A 13842-nucleotide genomic window follows, 5' to 3' on the forward strand; every position below is an offset into this window, starting at 1 on the left:
GCTCGCGCGAATTGAAACATTATCCGAGGAGCATTTTGGAGGGGATAAAAATATTTTATCGTGATTCTTTATGGATATTTTGTGAATTTTATCATTCAAACATTTTACGATGATACGGTTACAGATATAACCTTAGTATATTATTTCTAAAGCTTTTCGCTTGAAGCCAATAACATGTTAATTTTATTGGTGCGAGTTTTAATTTTTTCCTTGTTTAAATGAACATTTTGGAATTAAAATATTGTGCAATGGAATTGTGTCGAAATTGTAAAAGCCTATAGGGTGAATTCAGAAAGTGGAACATCATATAAACTGGGACAACTTAATCCTGAAGCATATATTTATTGGTCTGACAAGAGAAAATCTAAATTATTGTTATGCCATGTTCATAACAACTTGGAACTCGGAAATCTTCGACATCAGTGCGTTCACGACAACTGGGAACTTGGGGGGGGGGGGGGGGGGGGCGTTTTGAAGGGTCATCCAACTCGGAATTCCAAGTCAGACACTCTGGCATCTTTCTCGAGCTCTGACTTTCCGACCTGAAGGGCACTGATGCCTCGTTTTTTTCTGAGTTCCCAGTTGTCTTGAAAGCACCAACACTAATGCCACGTTCACATATTACTAGAAAACTCGGAAATGCCACACTTGCAAACTGGTTGTAGTTATGCACGAGCCATGTTTAACTAGTTAGTAAAGCGACATTTCTGAGATTCCTAGTTCTGATTAATTTAGTTGCACAAATAGAAAGACAGTTTGTAACAGTAAACAAATGACCTTGCAGAGAAACCAACCACATGATAAAAATCACATCACTTTGTTGGTGTGACATCATAGAGGGGGCAGATGCCACGTTCAAAACAACTGGGTTCTAGACCGAAATCTCCGACGTCAGTGAGTTCACATCAACTGGCAACTCCCGAAAGAAACTTGCTCTGAGTTGGGAAAATCGTTTTGAACAGTGATTCAACTCGGAATTCAAAGTCAGCAACTCTAACATCTTTCTAGATATGCGATCTGGACGTCGTGATTTGACCTCGTTTTTTCTCTGAGTTCCCAGTTGTCTTGAAAGCACCAAGAGCAAACTTCAGACAGGAAGTTCACCTTACAATGCACAGTGGCATATAGCTTTTTTCTGTTGGCCACACAACTCATAATGGACAGTGCCACGTTGTGATGTAAATGTGCATAAATGTGCATCAAATCCTTTATTTTTTTAAGTTGTCAATATTATGTTTACATTTTGTAATTCAGCACTTTTTTGTTGTCCCGCTTTACTAAACATAGCTAGCTAAAGTAGGATAGTCTTCTAGGCTTTTCCAATGGAGGAAAGATCCGGTTTACGTTAGGGAACACCTGTACTTAGGTTAGGCAAGGTTCTGGTTCTTGTAATACAATGTCTTGTTCATTTTTTCTTGTAGAATTGTTATTAGTACTGTTATTTTAAGGAATTCAGAAAAAATGTGACACTTTATCTGTCCAACATATACAACACATGATACATTTCTGAAATTCTCAGATGTTTCCTAATCACACAACATTTAATTGTTGTTGGGGTACAATTAGGACTGTAATAATGGTGTCCCAGTTTATCTAACCTGCTGTCTACCAAGTGAGAACTGAAAATAGGGTTTTGACTCAGTGTACACAAATGGGTGTGCCGCCTTCTGTGATAAACATGTGTGTTTGTGCGTGATTATGAAACATTTTGAGGATTTCAGAAATGTATCATGTAATATGTTGGAGAGATGTCTGAAAAGGTTACAGGAGACTGAAGTTTGCCCGATTACTCTTCCCATTCAGAATTCAACCTAGTGTATCAATTCACTCACTTCACTGACAACAATTCAATTCACTGACAACAATTTTGGATGAAGGCCTATATATATATATATAGGCTTTCATCCATATATATATATATATATATATGAACATGTTTGGTTTAGATGTCTTCCCTTATAAGCCTATCATTGTTTTTGTTTTTTTACAAAAGACAAGGGAACATTTAAAATGTATATTCAGACAAAAGAGCATAAATTCATAAACTCGTGGATTCGGTATACACAGCAGATTATAAAGCGACTGTGTTGGATAATTAAAGGCGTTAATTAATTAAACAGGCATTAATATTAAAATGTTCCGATAAATAGCCTAGCATTTAACTAGCCGGTTTCTTCTCGAGAAGAAAACAAATAGGCTAGGCTAAAACGAATTATGCGCAATTACAATCCTTGTGGATCACAACCAAAACTTTTAAATCCTGTATTTTTGTGTTGCGTGAAATGATATTCAGAATTTGGCCTGTAGCTAATGAAAATCTATAGGCCTATTTAATAAATACATGTTTAATTTTCAAAACAAGAATTCAAGAAGGAAAACAATTAGGCATATAGCCAAGCAATGATAGAATAACATAAACGTATTTTGAAAGGGACATATTTACGCTACATGTATTAAAAGAATACAATTCTCCAGCAACAGTTCGGTGTTGACAGTTTTTCATTTCAATCCATGTTGTGTTTCCTTGTGCCTCCTCATATCCACTTTCCTTTGGAATCCTTTGCCACAGAGGCCGCAGCCGAAAGGTTTGAAGCCTGTGTGCTTGCGGCTGTGCGTGATGAGGTTGGAGCTCTGACTGAAGGCCTTCCCGCATACCTGGCACTTGTGCGGTTTCTCACCTGATAATGTAAACAAGTTGCATTATGAAAGTGTCATTTTGAGCTTTCCATATCTGCTGTGATTGTTCTCGTGCCTAATTGTCTGACTTTTAGAAGCATAATATGCATACCCACTGGGCACCGAGGTCAATTCAAGGTCTATTCCACGTCGGTTTAACGTAATTTAATTGAACTGACGTGGAAACAACATTAATTCAACCAGTGTGTGCCCAGAGGGAAAAGTTGTTGTTTTTTTGACACTTTTAAATAACAGGCGTTTGTAAAATATTTTATATAATCTTTTAAAATCATTAACTTATCTTTTGTGGTTGGTGTCTCTCACCTGTATGGATAAAGGTGTGTTTCTTCATGTCGGACTTCTGATGGAATCTCTTCCCGCAGTACTGACAAGGGTAGGGCCGCGTGTCCGAGTGGATAAGCAAGTGCGTGGACAGCGTGGACGAGCGCTTGAAGCTTTTGTCACATATTTTACAGTTGAAGCTCCTCTCCTGTGAACCAGGTAAGATGTGAGTGCATGTGACATGTGGCCGTCTGCACCTTTTAATTTCATCCATTGCATTTTTGTCGTTTACGCATGCATTACACGTGGTATTGATTCCCAATAGGCATAGGAGAAAGTAGGCCGAAAGGTCCAAATATTAAGTGACATAGGCATTTGGCTCTAACCTGTGAGTGAACGCCCTTGTGTTGTTCGAGGCTCACTGCGTGCCCAAACGTTTTCCCACACAATCCACAGGCAAAGGGGCGAGTACCGCTATGCGACCGACGAACGTGAACCTCTAACCCGTGCGGCGTCGAGAATACCTTTAGGAAAGGATGAAAGAGATGGTATTATGTGTTAATAAGTGACAATCACCCAATTGAAACCGAACAATTGTTTATCGTTGCCATTCGTTTTGATAGATGAGTGTGGCTAGGCCCACCTTGCAACACTTGATGCATTTGTACGATCCACTTGGTTCTATACGGGAACAGATGAGATCGGATTCAGACTTGATTTCAGAGGCCTTGGTCTTCAGCTTGAGGTCCGAATATAACTGGTCAGCGTCCCGCATTCTATAGGTAGGGAACACCGTCGACCCAAAGTCCCTGTAAAATCCAGTGTGTGGGCCCCTCTGTGCGTAAATGAGGGAGTTGGTGGCACCATCCCCGGATCCATGGAGGCCCATCTGTATGTCGGGCTCCAGGGTTGTGGGGAGATTGTGTTGATATGTTTGCTGCACGAGGTGCCGGAGCTCGGAGCCAGAGTAGGCAATCCATGGGTAAGGGCGAAATGGAATGGCGAAAGGGTGAGCGTCGTCTGCTGACGGAGTGAAGCATTGTTCCGAATCTGGAAAACATTTGGACTATGAGTTGTCACGTTTCCAAATACTATTGACAAAAATAGGTAATAGTTATTAAATAATACACCCTTTAATATTCTGGTAACCTATATTGAAGGATAAAAGTGCTAAAATATGAAAAGCAGAGGGACAGCCTCAAGTAACCATGTTTGGAGATGCAGTGCGCATATGCGTAATGATGACATCACAACAAACAATAAACACAAACCTGGTGATGCAGATGGAGATGGAGGGCGCCAGTAGTCGTCATAGTCCGAGAAGCGGTCGCACACGCTGCCCTCGCAGCTCAGCGGGTAGATGGGCGAGTGGTCAGCAGTGTGCACCAGACGGGATTCGGGGGAGAGGTTAGGTGCAACCTGCGCGTCACAGTTCCCCTCAAACTCAACCTGCAATTTGCTTTCTATAGCCACAGAGAAAGAGGGCAAGGACTGGCACTTAACTCAAGCTCATAATATTCGTCATAGTTTTATATTTTATTTGTGAATTCTAAAAAGTTAACATACATATTTGACGCGAATTTGGAGAAATTTGAATCGTATCCATATCCAAACAGACTTGTGTGTGACGTGCATAATGTTTTACAATTAAGTCCAGGCCTAGGCTTGACATACATTGAGAGCAGCATCACAGATAGACATACCTGCGCATATATGGGCTAAAATAGTATCCATTCTAATGTAGTCATCATCCAGGTATCGTGGTTGGTGGTAGCTATGTGCTCGTTTACTCTTCACCAAAAATGACCTCGGCATGGTTACTCACTGCTGTGTGACTGTCAAGATCCCTGGTCACTTGTGATGAAATCCTCTTCGTCCACACGGACCTATTTTATCTCTGGAAAGATTTGAATACCATTGGTTGACAGGTTCATCCAGCATAGGGATTTTTTTGGCAGGAGATGAAGCATGCGCATTGCCCAAAGGCACCTGCGCGTTCACCAGGTGTTGTTAGACAGGTGGCCAGAGGAACTTACTGCCCTCCACGGTCTGCGGAGTGTGTGATTGAATACCACAACTTATCATATTTCAAAAAGGTCATTAAGAGGCCATAGTAGTTGTTTCCTTTCATGACAGGTAATATTTGAGTTTGTTCAGAATCAGATAACAGAATATAATTTGTTACAATGATTGGTTTAAACTCATAATTGGGTTAAAATTGACATAATCTTATTGGAATTTCTTTGATTATGATGTGGAGTCTTTAGAATATTTTTGTCGATTTAAAGCCCTAACCCTCCCTTCATTAATGGCCTATGCTGCTAGGCTCATGTCAATGTAAACGGATCCTGCGGTACCTTCTCAGAGCTCACCCACCGGCAATGATATCCCATTAATGACGCATGCACGGCAAGGTGACTAGCCCTCTCCATGCAACCATCTACAAGTGCGGACCTGAGGTATCCCTTACTGAACCGCCGTCAGTTAACATGCTGGCAAATTCACCCGTATAGACCCAATAACTTCTTCCAAATGTATCTTATCCAAATGCGTCATGCAAAAGCATGTCAAGAGCATGTTATTATATCAGTACCCACTGGGCACACTGGTTTAATCAACGTTGTTTTCACGTCATTTCAATGAAATGAGACGTCCGTGTCCAGGGTTCGGCTCGCCCTTGATTACAAAAAGTTGGAGTGAATTGAGATGTTGTCATTTATCCTATTCCAGAAATCACTAAGCTTCAAATTAAATCATTGCGAGGATTTTCGTGTTCAAAGTTGGTGTTCGAAGTTGTCTGAAAGCAAAGTGATATCGATTTCTGTACGGTGTGGGAAAGAACGTTGTGAGTTGAACCTGCAAGTACAACTTGAGATAAGCAGAGTTGGAACACATGCTCGATACTCATAACCAAAGTAGTTTACCCGTGCTTATTATTATTTATTTACAGAGCCTTTTGAGTAACAACTAACACCTCCAACACATTGCAACTGTAAGTAATTGATAAATCACTTGACATCAGAATTATTGCCCCCCCCGCCCAAAAAAGTATTTAATTCATTACCTTAAAACATTTGACACTCAATCAACCACACATAGAAGCATTAACATTTAGTCTACATTGTTAAAATTGTCAAGAAACAAAACAGTTTCAGTTACATTTTTTGTTATTTAAGTCTAATGCATTGAGACCTACCCGTACACGGTGTCCACATGCGTAATAGACGCCACTTGCAGCGTCCCTTCTCTCTCATCTGAACACAGCAGCTGTGCGGCTATCATGACCTTTAAACAGCTGACAACTTCCTGAACTTCAGATTTTTTTGCACAACTTTCAGTAAAGACAGTGATTAGGCCTGATCACTAATGACATAAAGGGCTATTCTAAATCATTTGTTGGCTTACTTCAATTGTACTACCTTCTTTGACAATCAAGTCATATGAAATTACTTCAGCCAATTTGATTTGATGTTATAACAAAGTTATACCTCCTCATGAATTAATAACACAACACCCAATGAATCATCATTTAAAAATTCCCACAGACAACTCATGTTCCAAAGCAGCTTTTCCATATCCCAATTTTACTTTGTTTGTCTATTTACAGCTCAAGGTAGGGCTGTGAGTTTGTAATGATGTTTCCAATATTAGACCTATGGGTTATGGGCTGGCTAGACTTATCCTTAGCTGTGACAGTGCCAATGCCCACACAGAAGCTGTGTAATTTCAGACAGATCCTAAACATTCCTTTAAATGGATCTCGCAACTATTCATTATCTGAACTATTTGTGTACTGAACTGACCAGGCATCTTGACTGACATGAATAGTCCATTGTTGTTTTCTCTCCTGGTTTTCACTTTCCTGCAGGTGGAAGTTCACTTGATTAGAGGGCCTCCACCCTTAAAACTAGACAGACTGTCACTGGATGGAGTTCACTGGAATAGAAGACCTCCAACCTGAAAGCCAGATGGACTGCCACTTGATGCACCAGTGCCTACTCTTACACACAGGGCAGGGCATAGTGGCCTTGATTGTTTCTCTTTATGGATTTGATATCACATCTGGGTTCAAATAATTGAGTTGGCTTGATTGAGCATGCCTGGTAAAATTGAACCAATGCAATAGACCCAAGTGCAAACCTCTCCCATCTGGCACTCCATCAGACAGACTCAATCAAACACTCAGAGGATTTGAAAGATAACACATCAAATACTATTTGAACCCGGGTCTGTGAAATCTGTATAATCTTTTGAGTTTTTGTTCCCTGAAGTTTTGATCTGCATCAAGATATCTGGAGGGAAAAATCCCATTTGCATGGGACCTCGGTGGAGGATGCACCTTTTATGTGTCTTTTAGGGTCTTGAGAATGAGACTGATTAGACAAATAGCTTGACATGCACAATACTGTACAGACTTAATATGGTGTCTGAGGCATTAAGAGCATCAAGCCCAACACTCTGTCTTGTCTATAACAATGACCATATAAGCCATTACAAAAATTAAAAGGGGTGCAAATATCTTTGCATCCTTTTGAGCAGTCAATCACAATCACACTGCATTGAGGTAAAGGCAAAGCAGACTGACCTTGTGCAGTGTTGCAGAGTGATATCTATCTGAGCAGAGCTGAAGGAATTGGAGAGTATAAACTCAGAGCCAGAACAGGAAATCAAACACAGTGCAGAGCAGGCGCTATCAACGCTGCGGCAGGTCATCATCTCGTCAGCCGGGCTTTTTTTCTCTCTCTCCTTTTCTCACCATCCAGAGACCCTGGTGGTAAACACTACAGTCTCTCAGCCAAATATGTGATTGAAATAGCTGCAAAGAGTCGCTGTGATAACAGCTTGTGTTTTTTTTCTTTCAACTTTCTCAAACATGCTATAGAAATAAACGTGGGCTTTGACTTGCTGTCTCTGAACCACCAGTCTATATCTGCAGCTCAAGCTAATGTTCTTGAAACCATATCTGCGCAGAGAGAAAGTATGTGACTGCTGTTCCTGGAAAGTATATATAGTATTTTACCTGTGCAATGCTGTCGCTTCAACACCACATAGTCCCTGTGAATCTCTCAGAAGACAACTCAGTTCAAAACACTTGATTGTGAAATATGTTAGTTATTTGAGGGTTGCTTTCCAGACCCAGATTAAGTCTGCTACTCCTGGACTTAAAACATTGTGCTAAATGGAGATTCTCCATTGAAAGTGCTATTAAATCCAGGACTAGGTTTAAACTTGGTCTGGGAAACCAGCCCTGAAAGTTTCAACTGAATCTTCTTGACTGCAATCCACTCTAAAAGTGATGCAACAAGGAAAATGACTTTAAAGTCTGGTCTGTTAAGTTCTCGGGTGGCGCAGCGGTCTAAAGGCGTCACTACAGACCGCGGTTCGATTCCTGGCTGTATCACAACCGACCGTGATTAGGAGTCCTATAGGGCTGCGTCTGGTCCAGGTTAGGGAAGGCCGTCGTTGTAAATAAGAATTTGTTCTTAACGGACTTGCCTCGTTAAATAAAGGTACAAAAATAAGCCTACCACTGATAGACTAATCTTATGTATCTGTGGGTTTTATAAAGCCGAGCAGGTATTCTCAGACATTATCAACAGCTCAGTGGACTGTGAGCCTCCACAGTCCATTTTGTAGCTCATGTGACTCAAGCATGTTTGGATTCTTGTCCAATTTACCAGAGAATATTAAGCTACACAGTGTATCAAAATAGTCTCCCCTATGTACGTCAAGCAGTCAGAGGCAGATCATGGGGGTTGGAATCCAGTAAGAGTGGAGTCTGTTGTGGAGCCTCCATCAGTGTTGAGACATCTCTATAAAAACCACACCGCTATCTAATCACCTCACAAGTTCCTCTGGCTCACTCACACAAACCACACAAACGTGAAGCGCTAAAGATACACACACACACACACACACACACACACACACACACACACACACACACACACACACACACACACACACACACACACACACACACACACACACACACACACACACACACACACACACACACACACACACACTAAGGAAAAAAACACATGGACACGCACACACAAACACACACAAACCTTACTTTAACTTCACCCACTGCCTCCCCTCATTCAACCACAGCCCAATGGGAACAACAAGCCAAATCTGACTGAACCCCCAGCTGCCAACTGCTCCCTCCAGATAGGGCTGCAATCGAGAACACAATGCATGATTTACTGTGTCGCAGTCGAAACAAAACCACAAGACAGTTCTTCTCTCAGAGGATAGCATCTTGTTCTCCCTTCAAATCTTGTCATCTGAACTAGTAAATCAGTGGTTGTGAGGAAGAAAACCCTATAGTCCCCTTCTGTCCACACTATGTCTCATTTATTTTCCAACTGTCCTACACTCTTAGAAAAAAGGGTTCCTAAAGGGTTCTTTGGCTGTACCCATAGGAGAAACCCTTTTGGTTTCCATGTTGAACCCTCTGCGGACGGCGTTCTACCTGGAACCAAAAATGGTTCCTCAAATATTTCTCCTATGGGGACAGCCAAATAGCCTTTTTATGTTCCAGGTAGCACCTTTTTTTCCAAGAGTGTATGATCATAAGATTTCTTCTTCAAATCAGTGTGTATCTTTACAGTTTCTCCATCAATGAGTCATGCATGCTTCTTCTTTTGTTTGACTTCCCCTGTATTGTATGTTATATAAGATTATGAATTACGAAGGTCAGGAAAGTGGACCAAACAGCAAATTGAATGTGCATTTTCCTTAAACTGCACAGAAAGCTAAACGATATACAGCTACAGACTGTAGGCCTATTTGGCTATATTTTGGCATGATTTGTCAATAATTAAGTTTTTGAAAACACTCTCTCATGGACTTGCTGGATGCTATAAACAGGTTACAAATCACCTCCTCAAAAAAGGAGTACCTCATCAATCTGATCAACAAGACCCCTTGTTAGCAAGCCGCCAGGCCAATTTCTGGTTGTAAATCATCCAAAGTGGGCAAATACTAGGAATCTCATGGAAACAGACGTGTGGAAATCTACTCAGAGCTTCCTGGTTATTGTGCCCCTCTTTAGGAGCATTTTGGAGTTTGTTGTTGAGAGGTCAGGGTTCACAACCACGCTCTCCGTGTCGTGTGATTTTCTGATACACTTGACTGCGTTCAGTGCAAAGAGCTTATTGATAGGTTATTGATTTACAGCTCTGTGTTGAAGAGCTATGATTCATAGTAACATTGAAGTCTTCCTGGTAGCCACTGGTTACTGTCTTCTCAGTACATTGGTAGTTTTAATCTCCCTTGTTAAATATTCCTAACAGGACTGCTTCAGAGATCATTGTTGATATTGATAAGATGTTTGACTTGTTTGGACAAAATAGTCTCCATTTTCTACTTCATACACGCACGCACACACACACACACACACACACACACACACACACACACGCACGCACGCACGCACGCACGCACGCACGCACGCACGCACGCACGCACACACACACACACACACACACACACACACACACACACACACACACACACATACACACACACACATAGTAATGACTCCATGGATGTACTTTAATCTGTGTTTGGACTAGGATTGCAAAAGGAGGGTATAATATTGGAAAATGTCTCAGTTTACCAGTAAACCACCAGATTTTGGTATCTTTCAAAGTCGTTTTGGAATTTTATGAAATAACATCTAGTGGCCTTTTTGGCTACTTTGGATTATCACATCTGTAACTATCTAAATAAAATGACAAAGCTGGAAAACGTTCTCCTAAATACAGTGCCTTCAGAAAGTATTCAAATCCCTTGACTTATTCCACATTTGGTTTTGTTACAACCTGCATTAAAAAGGGATTGTATTTAATACACACAGACCCCATAATGACAAAGTTTTTTAGAAATGTTTGCAAATTTATTGAAAATGAAATTCAGAAATATGTCATTTACATAAGTATTCACACCCCTGAGTCAATACTTTGTAGAATCACCTTTGGCAGCGATTACTGCTGTGAGTATTTCTGGGTAAGTCTCTAAGGGTTTTGCACACCTGAATTGTACAATATTTGTACATTATTCTTTTTAAAATTCTTCAAGATCTGTTAAGTTGGTTGTTGATAATTGCTAGACAGCGATCTTCAAGTCTTTTCATAGATTTTCAAGCCGATTTAAGACAAAACTGTAACTAGGCCACTATGGAACATTCAATGTAGTCTTGGAAAGTAACTCAAGTATATATTTGGCCTTGTGTTTTAGCTTATTGTCCTTCAGAAAGGTGAATTTGTTTCCCAGTGTCTGTTGGAAAGCAGACTGAACCAGGTTTTCCTCTTGGATTTTGCCTGTGCTTAGCTCTATTCTGTTTATTTTATCCTAAAAAACTCCCTAGTCCTTGCCGATGACAAGCATACCCATAACATGATGCAGAAAATATGAAGAGCGGTACTCACTGATGTGTTGTGTTGGATTTGCCCCAACATAACGCTTTGTATTCAGGATATTAAGTTGATTTATTTGCCACGTTTTGTAGTTTTACTTTAGTGCCTTATTGCAAACAGGATGCATGTTTTGGAATATTTGTATTGTGTACAGGCTTCCTTATTTTCACCTTTTTCACTGTCATTTAAGTTAGTATTGTGGAGTAACTCCAATGTTGTTGATCCATCCTCAAAGCCATTAAGGTCTTTATCTGTTTTAGTCACCATTGGCTTCATTGTGAAACCCCTGAGCGGTTTCCTTCCTGAGTTAGGAAGGACGCCTGTATCTTTGTAGTGACTGAGTATATTGATACACCATCCAAAGTGTAATTAATAACTTCACCATGCTCAAAGGGATATTCAGTGTCTGTTTTTTTTACCCATCTACCAATAGGTGCCCTTCTTTGTGAGGCATTGGAAAACCGCCCTGGTCTTTGTGGTTGAATCTGTGTTTGGAATTCACTGCTCGACTGAGGGACCTTATGTGTGGGGTACAGAGATGAGGTAGTCATTGAAAAATCATGTTAAACACTTATTATGTGACTCATTCTGCAAATATTGACTTCTGAACTTTTACATTTTTTAAATGTAACCTTTATTTAACTAGGCAAGACAGTTAAGAACAAATTCTTATTTACGATGACTTATTTCGTCTTGCCATAACAAAAGGGTTGAATACTTATTGACTCAAGTCATTTCAGCTTTTCATTTTTAATGAATTTGTAAAAATTTCTACAAACATAATTCCACTTTGACATTATGGGGTATTGTTTGTAGGCCAGTGACACAAAATCTCAATTTAAATTCAGGCTGTAAGACAACAAAATGTGGAAAAAGTCAAGGGGTGTGAATACTTTCTTAAGGCCCTGCATAAACCATCAACTTAGTGAATACCACTAATGTTTAATAGAAGTGTTTCAGCATGAAATATCCTTAAAAGATGTTTTACACACTTGTATTTATTTTACTTTGTTAAAATGTCTTTAATGTAAACGTTTTGGTGTCAAACTGGTGGCAGCTGTAAAAAAAAGTTAATAGTTGGAAAGAGTTTCAGAGTTAATGGAAAATAATGCCATTGTTGATTGATATTTTTGTGATTAATTAGGCCAAATAGTCTAACCCCAGGCGCCAAAGACGTGGATGTCGATTAAGGCAGCCCCCCCCCCCGCACCTCCCTGATTCAGAGTGGTTGGGTTAAATGAGGAAGACGTGGATGTCGATTAAAGGCAGCCCCCCCCCGCACCTCCCTGATTCAGAGTGGTTGGGTTAAATGAGGAAAGACGTGGATGTCGATTAAGGCAGCCCCCCGCACCTCCCTGATTCAGAGTGGTTGGGTTAAATGAGGAAGACGTGGATGTCGATTAAGGCAGCCCCCCCCGCACCTCCCTGATTCAGAGTGGTTGGGTTAAATGAGGAAGACATGGATGTCGATTAAGGCAGCCCCCCCCCTCGCACCTCCCTGATTCCGAGTGGTTGGGTTATATGAGGAAGACGTGGATGTCGATTAAGGCAGCCCCCCCCCCAGAGTGGTTGGGTTAATGAGGAAGGCCCGCACCTCCCTGATTCAGAGTGGTTGGGTTAAATGAGGAAGACATGGATGTCGATTAAGGCGCCCCCCACCTCCCTGATTCAGAGTGGTTGGGTTAATGAGGAAGACGTGGATGTTGATTAAGGCAGCCCCCCCGCACCTCCCTGATTCAGAGTGGTTGGGTTAAATGAGGAAGACGTGGATGTTGATTAAGGCAGCCCCCCCCCCCCGCACCTCCCTGATTCAGAGTGGTTGGGTTAAATGAGGAAGACGTGGATGTCGATTAAGGCAGCCCCCCCCCGCACCTCCCTGATTCAGAGTGGTTGGGTTAAATGAGGAAGACGTGGATGTCGATTAAGGCAGCCCCCCCCTGCACCTCCCTGATTCAGAGTGGTTGGGTTAAATGAGGAAGATGTGGATGTTGATTAAGGCAGCCCCCCCGCACCTCCCTGATTCAGAGTGGTTGGATTCAGTTAAATGAGGAAGACGTGGATGTTGATTAAGGCAGCCCCCCCGCACCTCCCTGATTCAGAGTGGTTGGGTTAAATGAGGAAGACGTGGATGTTGATTAAGGCAGCCCCCCCCCCCCCCGCACCTCCCTGATTCAGAGTGGTTGGGTTAAATGAGGAAGACGTGGATGTTGATTAAGGCAGCCCCCCGCACCTCCCTGATTCAGAGTGGTTGGGTTAAATGAGGAAGACGTGGATGTCGATTAAGGCAGCCCCCCTGCACCTCCCTGATTCAGAGTGGTTGGGTTAAATGAGGAAGATGGATGTTGATTAAGGCAGCCCCCCCCCCACCTCCCTGATTCAGAGTGGTTGGGTTAAATGAGGAAGACGTGGATGTCGATTAAGGCAGCCCCCCCCCCGCACCTCCCTGATTCAGAGT

At 41.6% G+C, this 13842-nt stretch overlaps 1 protein-coding gene across 2 annotated transcripts; it reads right to left on the reverse strand.

Moving 5' to 3' along the window:
- Positions 1-326: 326 nt before the first annotated feature.
- LOC135558492 (zinc finger protein Gfi-1-like) lies at positions 327-7625 on the reverse strand. Of its 2 annotated transcripts, none has more exons than XM_064992325.1 (7): positions 7544-7625; positions 4662-4855; positions 4230-4421; positions 3602-4008; positions 3345-3482; positions 3001-3166; positions 327-2678 (listed from the first exon to the last, which is right to left on the reverse strand). In XM_064992325.1, the coding sequence occupies exons 2-7, from the start codon at positions 4771-4773 to the stop codon at positions 2500-2502; spliced, it is 1194 nt and encodes a 397-aa protein (XP_064848397.1). In that variant the 5' UTR covers positions 4774-4855; positions 7544-7625; the 3' UTR covers positions 327-2499. The 2 variants fall into 2 exon arrangements, with proteins under 2 accessions (XP_064848397.1, XP_064848396.1); XM_064992324.1 differs by lacking the exon at positions 7544-7625 and adding an exon at positions 6155-6243.
- Between the last annotated feature and the right edge of the window lie 6217 nt (positions 7626-13842).

This window comes from Oncorhynchus masou, chromosome 17, assembly GCF_036934945.1.
Source record: "Oncorhynchus masou masou isolate Uvic2021 chromosome 17, UVic_Omas_1.1, whole genome shotgun sequence".
Classification (NCBI taxonomy): Eukaryota; Metazoa; Chordata; class Actinopteri; order Salmoniformes; family Salmonidae; genus Oncorhynchus; species Oncorhynchus masou.